The sequence below is a fragment of the Podarcis muralis genome, chromosome 10, assembly GCF_964188315.1.
Source record: "Podarcis muralis chromosome 10, rPodMur119.hap1.1, whole genome shotgun sequence".
In the NCBI taxonomy this organism is placed as follows: Eukaryota; Metazoa; Chordata; class Lepidosauria; order Squamata; family Lacertidae; genus Podarcis; species Podarcis muralis.
In genome coordinates this window covers 45,740,134-45,756,581 of record NC_135664.1, presented here as the reverse complement: position 1 = coordinate 45,756,581, position 16,448 = coordinate 45,740,134, and the positions used below count along the sequence as shown (strand labels likewise).

Sequence of the window (16,448 nt, the reverse complement as noted above, 5' to 3'; positions counted from 1 at the left end):
TACCCCTCTGGAAACTAAAGAAAATATTTCTGTGTTAAATATAAAAATCTAAGGTTTGGAGACTACAGTAATGAAGGCTGCTGCTCTGTCTACACTGAAGGTAATTTAAAATAGAATATATGCTTATGGAAACAATAAACAGTAGCAATGTTTGCTACAGTTTGGCTAGTCTCAGTAGTTTATAGCTAATTTCACATTCAAACATTTAGTAAATCTGAACTTGAGATTCTTAATCAGACAAGTCTAGAAGGAAATCTACATCGCAATCTGATGACTAATCAGGAATGATATTAAAGCTACAGCTGTAAACATTTCCTCATTCATAAACCTGGTTTAATTCATCTGGATTTATGAATGTGTGAATGCATTAGAACTTGGTCCTTCTGTTGCCCTATGCTCAAACCATCATTCTCCCTATTTTCAGTGCGAGTGCCATTGTTTATGTAGACAAAACACCACATATACAGAAGAGGGAGATAGTTGCAGGTTTGGGAAGAACAGAGGATATTTAAGGAAAACAACCACCACCCAAAACAACTGCTGAAGCCTGAAGGTGCTCAGGGGCCACAGAATGCTTTCTGAGGATGGAATGGAATATCCGGGGGGAGGGCACTGAACAGGAACTCTCCACACTGCAACATTTTGTTGAAGGGCCCCATGGTCTTTTATACTCTTTACTTTGGGGGCCAAATGAACATGTTGCCTTTGTTACAAAGTCCTTTACAACAGCACAATCCCTAACATTGCTCAAAGGTCATCCAACTAACATAGCTGAAAACTGTTTAAAGATGCACAATTCAGCACTGTTGTTCAGCCTGATCGAGTGATGGAGATCTGCATGCAGCAGAAAGTTTCTGTACAGGTATCACTTGCCAGATCAGGAAGCCCAGGCATAAATGAGATGTGCATCTCAGTGTGGATGCCAGCATCCATACTGCATTGCTTTCAATGGATGTGAAGTGCATATTCCATCCACATTCTGGCACAATAGCCATGTGTCAATGTCTAAAAAACAAAACAAAACATTACTACTGCTAGGAGGGGCCATTATTTATCGTTCAGGTTACGCTCTCCTTTCGCACATTAAAAAGGCTCTCAAAAAATAATTTGCCAACCACATTGATGGTTCAAGAATATGAAAATACTTGACAGGTCTTGTACTTGTAACACTACAGGCCCTGCTTCCTTTTAAATATAACTTTAGTGTCTTTCTGAGATTCATCTCAAAAATATCGCCTTGGCAGTTCTTCCTGAAATGGAAGGGGGTATATAAATTATTTCAATCATTATAATCATCATCTCAAAAATAGGTTCATTTGGGTGAATCTGTGGGGATTATTAGCTTCCAGATAAGAAAGGAAAAAAGCCTTAACTAGGATACAGGTTTCACTTTAAACATAAACAACAACACTTTACCTCGATTGGTGGGAATGAGGGTATGGCAATTGGGGTTCTGCAGTTCCCCAGTAGCAAGATGATGGCGCAACTGATGAACAGCTTTCATCATCTCCCTCCCTTTCTGACACTCCGGCTCCCGTTTCCAAAGTGCATTTTGACCTTGGGCCTCAGCAAGTCCTGAAAGGATCCAAAAGGTGCTTTCCTAAGGTGAGTGAGGGTCTCATCCGAGTGATCGAGAGCAGCAGGGACACCACGAGTCAAGATTCATTCACTGTCTCTGGAAAGAAGATCTCCCGGCACCTCCGGACTGTGTCTTGGGGAGACTGGATGCTGTGCCCCACCGTGCGAGGGTCGTCATAGATTTCATAATCATTCCCACCCTAAGGATAAGAAGAATCTTTACTATTGGCCGCTTAGAATTAAGGTGCTGGACGTGGTGGTTAAAATGAGCAGGCAAGTATAGAATACCGTAAGCCCACAACCTGGGTGTATTTAACATGTGCGCATTCAAGCTCAACATGCTTGGCATAATAAAAAAAAATGAATAAAAAGGGAGCAGAAAGGGAAAAAAGTGTCCAGTAAAAAAGACTTTGGCAATCCCACCTGCCATTGAACCCAATGTGTTTGGACAATACACAATTTTGGCTTTAGGTGTATTCCTTCTGTAAGTTGCAGCCTTACTATACTTGAAAAACACAGACTCGTTTCTGAGCACAATTCAAAGTGTTGGTGCTGACCTTTAAAGCCCTAAACGGCCTTGGCCCCGTAGACCTGAAGGAGCGTCTCCACCCGCATCGTTCAACTCGGACTCTGAGGTCCAGCGCCAAGGGCCTTCTGGCGGTTCCCTCACTGCAAGAAGTGAGGTTGCAGGGAACCAGGCAGAGGGCCTTCTCAGTAGTGGTGCCCACCCTGTGGAACGCCGTCCCATCAGATGTCAAGGAAATAAACAACTATCTTATTTTTAGAAGACATCTGAAGGCAGCCCTGTTTAGGGAAGTTTTTAATGTTTGATGTTTTATCATGTTTTTAATATTCTGTTGGGAGCCGCCCAGAGTGGCTGGGGAAACCCAGCTAGATGGGCAGGGTATAAATAATAATTATTATTACCCGCATCATCATCACCATCCAATTTCCACCCCCCATTAAGGCAGAATATGAGTCCCCCTGCCAGACCTCAGATTTATTTATTTACTTCAAGGCATATATGCCACACTTTCACCCAAAAATGGATAGCTTTATATCAGTTGCTGGGAATCACAAGTGAGCAGAATGCTGTTGCACTCAGGTCCCACTTCCCTTAGACAGCTGATTGGCCACAATGAAAATGCAATGATGGACTAGATATTTTTGCACTACAGTCCTCATCGCCTGTGACCAGTGACCACCGGCCAACTGGGGCCAATGAGAGCTGGAATTTGGCAACATCTGGAGAGTCTCAGGATCATCACCCTGGCTGTAAAGTCTATGTGCCAGGAGGCTCAAGCCATCTCAAACCAGCAAGGAATTGAAAATAATGCGGAGGTGGGCAGCGAGACACAAAACCACTGCTTCTGGAAAGCACTGTATTTATTGAGCCCTGGAAAGAATATCTTCCCCCCTCTCCTGCTCCCTTCTCAACTTGGGTTATGTGGTGCCTATCGGATCAGAAGGTGGTTTCTGCATACCCAAGGGACTGCGTACCCTCGTTATGCGAAATTTGTAAATTAAAGTATTTCTTGTGGGACCTGACTTCATGTAAAACCTAATCTGAAGTGATGCTGCTGCTCATGGTATTGATTTCCCCCTGTCATGCATCAGTAGTCATGACCTCACATGCTGACAGATGCTGACAGGGAGGGAGGAGAGCCAATGAACCACACTATTTCAGGCATGTTTTATATAAGTGTATCCATGTGTAGGTTGTTTTTTTTAAAAAGAGGGTTGGGTGTGCTTAACTGGTAAATCCAATCTCTGCAGAGCACCGACACCAGATAATCAGAGTGTGTCCACAATGCACCTGAAAGCAATTACACAAGGGCTGAAGTGTGGGCTGCGTTGTCTGCACTGTAAGATTCACGATGAGCATGTGAGACAAAAGTTGCCCACTTCCTTTTCTCCTTCCTCGCAAAGCTTCTGTGCAGACAGGTAAAGGTAAAGATAAAGGACCCCTGGACAGTTAAGTCCAGTCAAAGGCAACTGTGGGGTGCGGCGCTCATCTCGTTTTCAGGCTGAGGAAGGTGGCGTTTGTCCACAGACAGCTTTCCAGGTCATGTGGCCAGCATGACTAAACCGCTTCTGGCGCAACGGAACACTGTAAGGAAAACCAGAGTGTGCACGGAAACACTGTTTACCTTCCCGCCACAGCGGTACCTATTTATCTACTTGCACTGTTCCACCACTGTGACACCGGATGGTGCTGTTGAGCTGAAATAGTTCCCTATGAAATTTTCCATTGTGAGCTTTAAAATGGTTATTTTCAGAGCATTTTCAGAGTCTTTTTTAAAAGCTGTGTAAGGTAAAGGTAAAGGTAAAAGGTAAAAGACCCCTGGACAGTTATGGGATGACTATGGGGTGCGGCACTCATTTTTCTTTCAGGCCAAAGGAGCTGGCGTTTGTCCACAGACAGCTTTCTGGGTCATGTGGCCAGCATGACTAAACTGCTTCTGGCACAACGGAACAGCGTGACGGAAACCAGAGTGTGCATGGAAACGCCGTTTACCTTCCCAGCGCAGTGGTACCTATTTATCTACTTGTACTGGCATGCTTTTGAACTGCTAGGTTGGCAGAAGCTGGGACAGAGCAACGGGAGCTCACCCTGTCACAGGGATTTGAACCACCAACCTTCTGCACTGTCTGCACTGTAAGATTCATTGTGTTCATGTGATACAAAAGTTGTCCACTTCTTTTTCTACTTCCTCGCAAAGCTTCTGCGCAGACAAATCCCTTTAGAGATGTTGAAATGAAATGGTACTTGAACAGATGTCTTTGCATTTTCCAGTCACCAGAAGAGGGCACTCTTAGTTTATACTTGCTTTCATGCAGTCCAGGTACCAACTTGTAAGGCTGGAAAATGCGAACGAGAGCCACTTCAAACCTTACAGCAAATGCTCCCATCACACATCAGTTGTGTCTTTTCTGAAACATCCAAAGGGCATTTGCACATCTGAAAACAGGCTTTCAGCCATGGTCCCCAGGTATATTTACCAAATGTTTTGAAATACACAAATGCCCTTTAAACATTGTGGAAAAGACATAGTTGAGCCACAGTGGAAATGGGAGTCTGCTGGTTATTTTAATGCAATGTAGCTCTGTGGAGAGCCTGCCAGTTTAGATATGGACAGCTTTATCTTCCTCGATCCCACACAGGACTTGGCCCCTTGTCAAAGAACAGGGCTTTGGTCAGATTTACTTACTGGACTTGTCTCATTCCCAAAGAAATGGATGGTGTCGAATCTCTCATCCTCAAGGATATCGAGGCAATAGCGCTTGTCCCAGCCCTCAGGGAAGACGTCAAAGCTGATCATCCCACCTGCCAGAGGGGGAAAGCGTGATGGAATTAAGGGAAACGGACTGAAGGGGGAGGCTTGCAGGAAAAAGATCTCCCCTCAACACCTCAGGTGCAAATGGCTTTTGTAGAATAAATTGTTCCGTGATAGATGGTCGTGCACCATGGCTGCCAGCCTGCCTGCTTCTCTGACACATTAATTCAGTAGCTGCCGTTTCTATGGCAATGGGACGGAATGGCGTCAGCAAGGCCCCATCAGCCAAAGGCACAAACAAGAAACAGTTGGCTGGGGAAGTGTGAGGAGCAGGAGCTAATGACTTCTCAGAAAAAATATCTATAAGGGGGAAGGGTGGCTCTCAAGCTTTTTGGCTGGAGGGCTGGCAGGGAACCCTATTCTAAAGTGTTCTTATCTTCTACGTACGGCTGGGCAGGGAAAGGAGAGTCTGTTAACTGTGGGACGAATGTAAAACGCAGATTGGTCCTAGCATTGGATCACTGCAGGGCAGAGCAAAGGACTTTTGCCATGAGACCTCATTCACTGTCAGTTTGGCAGTACTACAGCTGTATTCCAGATAAATTATTCTGGCTTGCTGGTGGCAACAGCTCCAATAGCAACTGCCCCCACCACAAATAAAGGAAATATGGCCACCTGCCAGCCCCCTAGTAAGGGACAAAGAGCCCACTATTGCCAGCACTGTACTCCTAGTCAAATGTTAGCCAAATGTTAGGATGTACAAATGATTAGGCCCACGATTTCAGGTTTAAGAGTACAGCCATTTCCCCCTTCAGTCTCCTGCTGAACGCGTAGAGTTCAGAGGAGTGGCAGTGAAGGGGCACACATATTTGGGATGGGGGGGGGGGGCAGGAGCACAGAGGGCTAACAAATGGATAGGGTTGCACCCAAAACAGAGCATTGTTGCCAGACCACTGGAGTATTAGGCAGAGCGCTGCTAGCCACAGACCATGCTCTGATCCTGGCAATTCTTGGCAAAGAAAGTGATCCCTCTGTTAAAACAGCAGTCCTTCCAAGAACACTAACTTGGACATATGTTTCACTCAATTAAATGGATGTTATGTCTAAAAAGTTTGAGGGTTTTAGAATAGTATGGAAAATAAACTCATCGCAGACAGGGATCACCACAGGGAAACCTCTTTTAAGTCCTGTAACAAAGCACTTACCCAGTTTTTTAAACATAAACCATGCTAGGTGTTTTGCTTTTCTAAGACCCCAAAACTAATTGTACCAAGTACCCAAACACACTTTAAAAAAATCTTTTTATTATCAGTTCCTAGCACAAGAATAATGAACTTGTGTGCACAAAAGCACAACACAGCCAAAAGAAGAATATATGCATATTCTTCTTGGATACAAAATCAATTGTTTTTCCTATCCGTTCCTCCCAAATCACAGAGAGGACTAAGAAAACTCTCACCTCGGGAAAACCGCAGGCCTTTGCCAGCAAACTCCCTCTGCAGGGCAGCTACAAACTTCTCTCGAATCCTCTCTTTCTGTAAAGGAGATGAACAGAAAACAAGTGAGAGAGGACTGAAGAGGGATAAGGAAACATCCCCCTCAATTACTTTGATCCTTCTCAGATCCCACTTTCGCCCATGAAACGCAGTATTTTGTGTTTGTGCCTTGCAATTTCTTTCAATAACTGTGACCAGTCAGAATAATATTCCTGTTTCGCTCCAGCTTATAGGCAAGGTACCCTAGCAACAGGCTTAATACTTAGAAAACACCCACCCACCCACCCACCCACCACCCTGGGGTTCTAACAGGCTCCAGTGTGTCACAAATACATTTGGAGCCTAATGCTTATTATTTACCTTGTCCAGTTCTGAAAATTCTATTCGTTCTTCCAAAGTGCAGCTTCGACCAATAGGAGAGATGTTCAACATCCCATTGCGAAATTCAATAAACGTCCCCCTGATAATTTTTTTTTTAAAGGGGAAGAAAGGAGAAAGTTGAGTATGTGGTTGTAAAAAAAAGGACAGTTCTGTTGCACAGCCTCTTGATTTCTTTAACATGAAGTCAAGCAGAATCTTCCTGCCGTGATACAACACAAGGTCAAACTAACCACAAGAAGAGGGACCTCTACCTTGCTTATGGTGTGTGGCATGCAACTTTTCCTAAGAGAGCTGATCATAGATTCCTCATGGCCCTTACCTATCGCATCTTTCTTCTTCCAGGGTGATTTTTTCCTCTACAAGAACTGGAGCTATTAGAAGTAAATGCCTAGAATACCACTCTTTAATGTTTCATTTATTCAGGATGCAAAATTCCCATGGACAAAGTATGCAGTGTGTTTGCAATGTTGGGCACAGCATTATAGTGTAGCAAAATAACATAAACTGAGTCGAGGTTAACCTGGTTTTTTAGAAAGTGGTACTCACAAGACACAACATCTGTGAGGGCTAAGTTAAATCAGAGTTGCTTTCCTTCTGTTCTAAACACTGACTCCTTAAAAATATATAGAAGGATATTGGAAAAAGTGGGGAAACAATAGCAACTAGTTAGAAAGCATAGTGAATACAGGGCAATGAGTTTAAACTCCAGAAAGGAAGGAATTTCTTCTTAACATGTTACCCAACTCTAAGAACAGTTATGCAATGAAATCAAGTGCTGAAAGAAATTGTGGAATATTTCCCTTTCAGGTACAGTGGAACCTTGGGTTACATACGCTTCAGGTTACAGACACCACTAACCCAGAAATAGTACCTCGGGTTAAGAACTTTGCTTCAGGATGAGAACAGAAATCGTGCTCCAGCGGCGTGGCAGCAGCAGCAGGAGGCCCCATTAGCTAAAGTAGTGTTTCAGGTTAAGAACAGTTTCAGGTTAAGTACGGACCTCCGGAATGAATTAAGTACTTAACCTGAGGTTCCACTGTATTCAATAAAACAGTGGAAAGGTTTCTGTTGGATATTATTTGAAGATTAAGGTTCTTTGTTTTAGTTGGGTGGGCTGGATTATCAACTTTGTGGTTCTAAATACTCACACAGTATCTGGAAAATAAAAAGAGAGACCTGAATCCTTTGATAAGTTAACTTAAGGAAGGAAAGCCCCTCCCCAAGCTTGAAGTGACACGCTTGTCCTAAAAAGCCTCTCTGGAGAAGCTGGGGCACTTCCTGAACAATGGGACTGGGACACTTCCTTAAGGAGACAAGCCAGAGTCTGCATGCCCTGGAATAAGAAAGGGCCATTACCGTTTCTTGGGCAGCTTTAGAAGTGCCATGTAGTTGAGGCAGAAGTTGATCAGATCCTGCAGAAGTTCTTCCCCAAGGTGGTTCTGGATAGCCTGTCAAAAAAACCCCCAAAGGTCACACTGAGGCAACAGAGTGCAATTCTCTTACCAAATACACCCACATTGTGAACATCAGAACAGGTTATTTTATTATATGTTGAATAGAACAAAAATGAAAAGAGAGGGGCAGCACCAAAAGGACCAGTAAATCAAGGAAAAAAGGAAATGAAGATTCAAAATGCTGCTTGAGAATTTTATTTTGTGCTGTAATGTGCTCAACATGTTTTTGACATATCACCTTGCACTAAAAGAAATCACAACAAGGATTAGATGTCCACATTCCTGCATTGCAGGAGATTGGACTGGATGACCCTTGGGGTCCCTTCCAAGTCTACATGCATTTATCTAAGGCCTGGCAAGGGGCTTTCCTGCTGTGGGAAGAGCCAGGAGCAACAGATTCTCCAGTTGCTCCTGTGAGGAGATACTGTGTCCTCTCAGGGACTAAAACATCGGGGACTCCATAGCCCTAAGTTATACAGTACTATATATAATATATATATGAAGAGTACTGAATATTAATATCCTTATAAATGATACCCATACAAATACCTTACATATTTGATATAAAGTGTATATCTTTACGTTAAGATTATTAGCTTTGATATTGAGTACTTTTTAACATAATCTTTATTGTCATTTCTGAGTGCCCCTGAAGATGCCAGAAAGATGTTGGGCATATTACTTCACAAATTAAAATTGTTCAAGCATTACTTCAAAGTTTTCCCTCCTTTTTTGGAGGGGTGGGGGAGGGAAACCCTTCCTCAATAAAATACTGGCTTATCAGATAACTGTATGGAGCCAGATAACCTGAGAGACTTTGGATACCATCATCTCTCTCTGAGAGATTTGGCAGGGAAGGAAGGCAAGAGGAGGAGGAAATTTGCAGCCTTGGTGGCAGAGCACAAAGCGGCGGGGCCTACCTGCTTGGAGACCAGTTGCCCATTCTTGTACTGCACGGTGCCATTTTCTGCAAAGACGTAATCAAACTTGTCGATAACTGTGGGGAATAGATTTGTAGGGGCAAAAAGGATGTTGAGGAGAAGAAGTGAAGGAAGGGAAATGAAGGTGAGAGAGAAATATCAATCAGTCAGATAGATAGGGGCTGCAAGGGAAGTGGGTGCTGAATCGCAGGATCTCTGTGGTTTTATTCTGACACTTCAGCAAAGTTTGATTTGAGGTGCCCTGAAAATAGTGATGCTCATGAACGCTGGTAGTGATGCTCCCATTTTACAGATGAAGGTGTGCAAGTTGCTGAGTGAGAACTCAATCATCTGACACACACAGCAACAAAGCTGAATTGTGCCTGCCCATGCTCTCTTTGTCTGGCCTCCCCCACTTTTCCATTTGGAACGTCTCAGTAACTCAGAGTGCAACCCTGAGCTTGTTTACTCAGAAGCACATGTCTCTGTGCTAAGTGAAGCTTACTTGCAAGCAAATGTGCACAGATCTGCAGCTACAGGTTATTTCACACTGGCCTTTCCCAGCAGTGATAAAAAGGCCAATGCTGAATCAGCAGTTCACTTTCCTTTTAAGGGAACATTAGGTTATCTCTAGTCTAGAAGGAAGGTTTTAGAATCTGATATTATTCTTTGTCACTGGGGGAAGGGGCAATGGAGGGGAATGCAAAGGCATGGAACAACCGTTCTGCTTTACTTCTGCGAAAGGATGCAAGTCTTGCACTTAGGACCACAGGCTCAGAGGAACCCCACCAACTAAGTCTGGAAACATGGGCTGTGAATGAACTCATGATGCCATTTACTGTAGGATGCCCTGCAACCTTATTAGGCTTATTGCAGGCCAGATAGGATTGACTGTTTGCAGTATAAATTCAGCTGGTGGCTTCCTTCTCTGCTTTTCTGGAAGCTGCTTCTATTCCATATGGCGCTGCGTTGCAAGTGCCTGCAGTTTTCTGGGTCCCTGTTTCTATGTCTGTACCAAACAAATATCCCATGATGCCCTTGGCTCTGTCGCCATCTCCGCCTTTCTCCATCACCTCAGTACCTCCCTCTTTGCTGTGCTCCTGTTCCTGCTTTCTCTGCTGGGACCTTCATCTGTCTTCCCTCGTGATGTACCTGCATTGGAATAAGTCAGGCACACAGCTCTTGTTGGACCTGATCAAGAGGATCCCGAAACTGCATTGGGCCAATTTAAATCCACCCCTTATACATCTGGGATATAATGAGATGTCTTGGGAATCCTGAACTGAATGTATAGTGGGTAATGCTGCAGATATAGGGAGTAGGATAGAGAGAAGCTACAGGTGTCTGTCCCTGTCCACGTGGCTCTGGAGGCCAGTTAACCCACTTTCGAAGGCCAGAGCTGATTCCACTTCCCACCAGTCTGAAGCCACAGGAGAACATGCTGAGCTTCCAAGGACTATTTGGAACCTTCCAATACTGAGTTTGGCTTTGTGGATCTGCAGTACAGTTATGTTACAGTAGCACAGAAATGCTACGACTGTCTTGGGTTTGATCCAATATGCAGAAACAGCCCATGGATAGTCCTTCCCAGGCTGTACCACTTCAGAGTGGTAGAGAATCACACATTTGAATGCCTCTGCACATAAAACAAAACTCTTCAGATGGGGCCTGTTTGGGTGAAGTTTAGGCCCAAACCTCTCCCCACACTAGCTTTCCTTGAAAAAGGATGGAGGTGCATGGAGTCACATGATCCCCACCCCTGCAGTCTGAAATGGTGCAGTCCACAGCAGCCATACCATGTGCTTTCCTCTGCATGTGTCAATTTGCACACCCTTTTGTTCACCAATATGACTGCTACGATTGCTTGATTTTGCAATCCATTAAACAAAAGCACCATTAAACAAAAGCACCATTAAACAAAAGCATTAAACAAAATGCTTCCATTAAACAAAAGCACCTAGAAAGCAGAAGTATGTATTGCTCACCTTCATCTCCTTCACCCAGCTGCTCAGCTATCTTGGAGTAGTCTGAGCCACCCACTACCCCAATTAACACTCTTGTACGCAGCTCTTGAAGAAACTCGTCTACTTCAGGCTTAATTTTCTGGAGGGAAAAGGAGAAAGAGTGGTAGTTATTGGCATGCCAGCAGGAAACAAAAACTACTGAGAGACCTGTGTTGCCTTAGAGCAGCCTTCCTCAACCTGGTGTCCTACATATGTTGTGCACTACAACTCCCATCTGATCAGCACTGGGTGGGGCAATGGGAAGTCATAGTGCCAAACATCTGGACAGTGTCATGTTGCAGAAGGCTGCCTAGAGATTAACAAACTCATTGCAGCAGAATGAGCATTTGTAACCTGGAACAACAGAGAAATGCCAGGAGAGCTGGTGGATTTATGCCATAGAAGTGGAAGGCTCTTGCACAGCAAAGCTGAACAATCTCTGAACAAAATGAAGAGACCGAATACTCTATTCTTTTTCTTCCTAGTTGTGCTTTGATATCATAAAGCAGGTGTGGGGAACCTCAGGACTTCCAGATGCTGATGAACTACAATTCCTACTCCTGTGGCTAAAAGTATTACCGTAACTGAATGGTCAAAATGGTTAATCAATTGATTGTTTAATACGTGATTTTGAAAAAGATTTAGCTGGAGTGGAAACAGTAGTGTATGTTAAAAATAATGTGACAATTTAGATCTGATTCCAAACACATATTGAAGTTCGCTACACCCCATCTCACCCCCCAAACAATTGAGATTTCACTGTTATTTGTCAAAAGGAACAGTTGTATTTTCATTGTAAAGGGCTACCATCTCAGCAGCTGGCATCCTTGGACAGTTGCCAGGGCCCCAGCACCACAACAAGGTCCACTGTTGATGCCTGCCCTGCCTTGCCCTCTCTTCTGATCTGGCACTGAGTGCCAGGTGGTTGGATACAGCCATCTTTTTAAGTTCCCACAATGCCCCAGACCTGGGAGGCACTGTGGGAAACAGAAAATGTTGCTAGATACAGTTGCCCACTGCTACTTGAAGCACTGGCACCATAGGCAGATAAGCCCACCAGGACCCACTGACAAGAGGAGGGGCTTGCCAGAGGACACTTTTGCCCACAGTCCCCTCTCAAACCTAGAGCCAGCCCTGCCACCGACTATCATCAGAAGCACTAGTGAATTGAACTGTAACATTTATTTACACTGGTGAAAATTCACCTATCACTTCAAAGCAAAAAAGCAAGGAACCTCTTAGTGATTCAACCTCTAGCTGTTGGGAACAAAACCATATATTCTTCAGCAACCTACAAGAGTCAATTTAAAACACACACACATTTCATCTAGCATGTTTTGCAAATGAGTTTAGCTACGGCAGTAGCAGACTTTAAAAAACACCATCTGCACCTAATTTATGTCTCTTACTTTGCAAAATCCACACAGCACCAGCACCCTGCCACAATTAAAATATTAGATGGTTAAATGAACAACCAAACACTTAAGGGACAGGCTGGTCTAATTCAAAGGCACCGTCAACAGAGCAATGGGAGCTCACATGATCTGCATGCAAAGGAAGCCACTCTGCCAACCCTTCAGAGTTGCTTGGACATACTCTCTCATCCACAGCGAAGCAAACCGCCTGTAGTGCGCCAAATCCAACACTTCTGGACATGCCCTATGCCCCTCCAAAAAAGATAAGACTAGTATCTGAGTAAATCAACATTGTGATCACAAGGCAAATAATATTTAGGTTGTCTCCTTGGTTGTTTTCCCACTAGGATTTTATCACCTATTGAATCTAAAAATAAATAAATTCGAAGGGTGGAGTGAATGGACACAGCCAAGGCTTTGCCATGCAGCAGAATGTAGGGACCTTCTTCAAGCAGCATTATGAAGGAACAGATGAAGGCAGCAACTGATGTCCCAAACCTGCAGCAAGACTTAAAGCAGCGTTCGGGGACCTGTGGCTCTCCAGATGTTGTAGCCAGTGATCAGGGGTGGAGTTTGAGTCAAACAACATCTGGAGGGCTATAGGTTTAGCCTTAGTGGGTAGGGCACCATTTGCACTCCAGGCAGCCAAATGGTTTGGGCTGACAGTGGTTATAGCATCATATATTCGTGAATGGTTAGTGGCAACAGCTGTCTAACTGTGCTCTGGAGTTGCCTTGAGAGCTTATTAGTTCTCCAATGAGAATATTAATAATGGCAAGCTTCTTTGACTGACTGCTTGCCTGATATTATCAGTATTTCCCTGCAATGTGCAGCATCAGGTGAATCCTGTGGAATCCAGGTTGTTGTGATACAGAACCACCCCACACAATTTCTTTAGCTGTCCAAGTGGACCAGTTAGGTCCTTCCTGAACCTTGGCGTACATGCAATCTGAGCCCTCCTCTGAAATGTCCTGTAGGTCAGGAACATCCCATGAACTTAGCACCTCAACCACCCATCTCCCAATTTCCAAAAAGTGTTAAGCTTGCTTTCTTGTGTATGTGCAATGCCAATCACAGCCCACCTGGTCCTGGACTCCATAAATACTAAATTTGGTGCCTCCAGGGCCAATCAGAGGTGGAGGGGATGATGCCAGGAGGGTTATTTGTCCTGAGCCTCAAGCTCAAAGGGGGCCTGAGTTTTAGACACCTTCATTTTTTTGCATTGGATGAATTTTGCAGCTTGTTTCTATACACATTGGACCAAAATATGACACATTCTCTCAGCTCAGTTCAGCAAATTTGGGCATATCAGTGCAGTTTAATGCATTATTTTGCTGAAAATTTAATGGAATGCATCAAATCTTTTTATTTGATGTGTTGAAAGTGTCTTCTGCTCAAGGAAGTGCTACTTTACCCTTTGAGCTAGAATCTTGTGAAACAGACATGAAACAATCTGACACATAGGCAAGAGGTTGCATAAGAGAAGCTTAAGGACTGCTATTCCACCCACCAATCTGGCATTGCACATGTGTTCTTGGAACAACACTAGCAGCTCTTTTACTTCCATGTGCAGTACTTTGGATCCAGCCCAGTGGTTAATACTTTGAGGTGGCTTTCTTTTAATTTTTTTTCATCCTTCCAAAGAACAGTAACAATTAAAGTTGATTAAATCTAATTGCCTGACACATCCACCTTGCAGTTTGAGGAGGTGGGAAGGCTTAAAACTGAAGACTAGTCTCTACATTGGACATAATCAACTGCTAAGGCTTTTTCCTGCACTTGTGTGCAACTATAGTCTGAACATATGTACTGGGCTCCAAGCCAGCAGGGACCCAAAACTCTTAGCTTTTGTTTTTTTAAAAAAATAGTCAACCAGACATCTATTTAAAAAAGTTAGAAAGCAAACTGTGGAGTCAACACTGTAAGCCTTATTAGGAAAATAAATAGCTGTTGCTAAAGTCTTTTAATCACTTTTGTTAAGTAACCAGAGGAAGAAAAGCTGATATAGGACTTGGAAAGGGAGCCTCCCAGAGCATCAGAAGAAGAAAAAAAAGAGAAGCTTGCTATTGTTGCTGCCAGTCTGACACTGGATGGAGGAGAACAATCTGCTTTTTTTTTTTTACTACTAATACTACTACTTACTTTCTTTATTTTTCTTATGAAATTTTGCACCCCTAAGAATTTTGCATCCAGGGCAATCGCCCCTGTTATGCCACTGCGATTATGCTATGCCACTGCGATTAAGAAGCAGTTCTTGCCAATGCAAGGACCCAACCCACATACAGCATACAGGACCCAGGAAATCCTGTTGGCATCCCTGCCTCCAAGTTCCAGATCCTAGGACCAAGAAGTAAGTAATCAGATTCTGCCTTGCTTGTGAGCTTCCTAGAGTTTGCACCTAGCTGACCAGTTTGTGGAAACCAATAGCTCAAGCCTATGTTTGCTCAAAAGTTGCCCCCAGCGTGTCCAGCGGCGCTAAGACTGCCGTCCTCGCTCCGGCACCCTTGCTAGGAAGCAAACCCCACTGAACACAGCGAGACTTCCTTCCGAAGAGCCCTGCAGAGGATTGCGCCGTTAAGTGCTGCAATATTGCAGATGCACGTCGGCGGTCCGGTCCAATGCGCACCATTCTTACGTAACCGTGTAGCGGAGATGCCCTGCAGCGAAGCCCAGACCTGACCCGGCAGCCTGCCTGCATCCTGACGGACCTCTTGGCCCGCGGTTGAACTCTTTCGTAACCGGTTGCAGGAAGGAGAAGAAGAGGTGGGGTGGGCGAGGAGGAGCGTCGCTCTTGCCTTCCCCTCTGCCGGGCTTGGGCGAGCTGGGTCTGGACTCCGATCCAGACAGCAGCTCTAGCGCCAGAACCCGAGCGCAGCCGCCCAGTCATCTGGGCGCAGGAAAGGCGCGACTCCGGCGTGGGGTCTCCATTCATTCCAAAGATCGCCCAAGGGCGACCCGGGCGCGCCGTCGAAGCAGGGGTGGGGGATCGGGGTGGGGGGGTCCGCTACCTGGCGAGGCGGGGTGAGGGTCCCATCCACGTCGAAGAGGCACAGGATCCGCTCCCGGTTCCCGGTGGCAGCCATTGCAGCCGCGGGACTCCTTCCCTCCCTCCCTCCTCGGCGGCTCCTTCGCAGGGACGAGGCTGCAGTTGGCAGGGAGGCGGGAAGGAGGCGGGAGGGAGGCGGCGGCCCGAAGGCGACCCAACTGCGGCGCGAAGGGCCGCCCATGTGACTCGTGTAAACCGGCCTGGCAACACGTACACCCGCCGGGGGGCGGAGGGGCCTCGGCGCCAAGCGCAGGCTGGCCGGCTCGCTCGGCGGGACCTCGGCGCGGCTCCTTCCCGAGGAAAAGGACGCAGAGCCGGGCAAAGATTCCCGCCGTTTCCCTCCGCCGGCGGCGGCGGCGTAAGGGACGCCCGCGGTACTTCTCTTAACGTGTTGCCATAGTCGTCTTGGTTTTCCCGCCATCACGTTTTAGCAAGGAGAAGAAACCGACGCGGAACACAGAACAAAAACACTTCCACGAGGAATTCTGTGTTTTCAGCAGTAAGCCGCCTCGAGTCCCCGTCAGGTGAAAAGGCGGGATATAAAAATACATGTAGTAGTACTACTACTACTACTAGTAGTAATAATAATAATAATAATAATAATAATAATACCGGTAATAATAATACGTCGTATGTGAAACTCCATACATACCAGGTAGACAAAAGGATGTCAGAAAAACTGCAGTAGGTCAGAGGCACCGGCTAAGCAAGTGAGCTGTAAATGGGAAATTAGAAACAGGAATACAGTATAAGAATCAAGGCTATGGCAGCCTTCTCCTCCAACTCTGTGCTCTCCAGATTTTTGGGCTACAACTTCCATTAACCCTGGGACTGGTGGGATGGCACTAGATTGCCTGGGTATTAGCAGATTCTGGAT

The 16,448-nt window shown here is 45.2% G+C and overlaps 1 protein-coding gene across 2 annotated transcripts; it reads right to left on the bottom strand.

Annotated features, from left to right (window-relative positions):
* Nucleotides 1-1,035: 1,035 nt before the first annotated feature.
* On the bottom strand, nt 1,036-16,045 carry PMM1 (phosphomannomutase 1). Of its 2 annotated transcripts, XR_013394376.1 has the most exons (9): nt 15,534-16,045; nt 11,093-11,210; nt 9,108-9,184; nt 8,090-8,181; nt 6,713-6,812; nt 6,316-6,391; nt 4,791-4,906; nt 1,417-1,778; nt 1,036-1,250 (listed from the first exon to the last, which is right to left on the bottom strand). XR_013394376.1 is itself a non-coding variant. In XM_028746185.2 (8 exons), exons 1-8 carry the CDS (start codon nt 15,990-15,992, stop codon nt 1,656-1,658), a joined length of 1,161 nt encoding a protein of 386 aa, XP_028602018.2. In that variant the 5' UTR covers nt 15,993-16,045; the 3' UTR covers nt 1,036-1,655. The 2 variants fall into 2 exon arrangements, 1 of the variants encoding a protein (XP_028602018.2); XM_028746185.2 differs by having other exon boundaries at nt 1,036-1,778.
* Between the last annotated feature and the right edge of the window lie 403 nt (nt 16,046-16,448).

What these genes read in the sequence shown, in the direction of transcription:
- PMM1 (XM_028746185.2), bottom strand. Translation starts at nt 15,992, where the DNA reads ATGGCGGGAAAACCAAGACGACTATGGCAACACGTTAAGAGAAGTACC. An exon ending in GCTGGGTGAAGGAGATGAAG is followed by an intron (nt 9,185 to 11,092) that starts GTGAGCAATACA and finishes TATTCCCCACAG; the next exon opens with TTATCGACAAGTTTGATTAC. An exon ending in AGGCCTGCGGTTTTCCCGAG is followed by an intron (nt 4,907 to 6,315) that starts GTGAGAGTTTTC and finishes CCCCTCTGGCAG; the next exon opens with GTGGGATGATCAGCTTTGAC.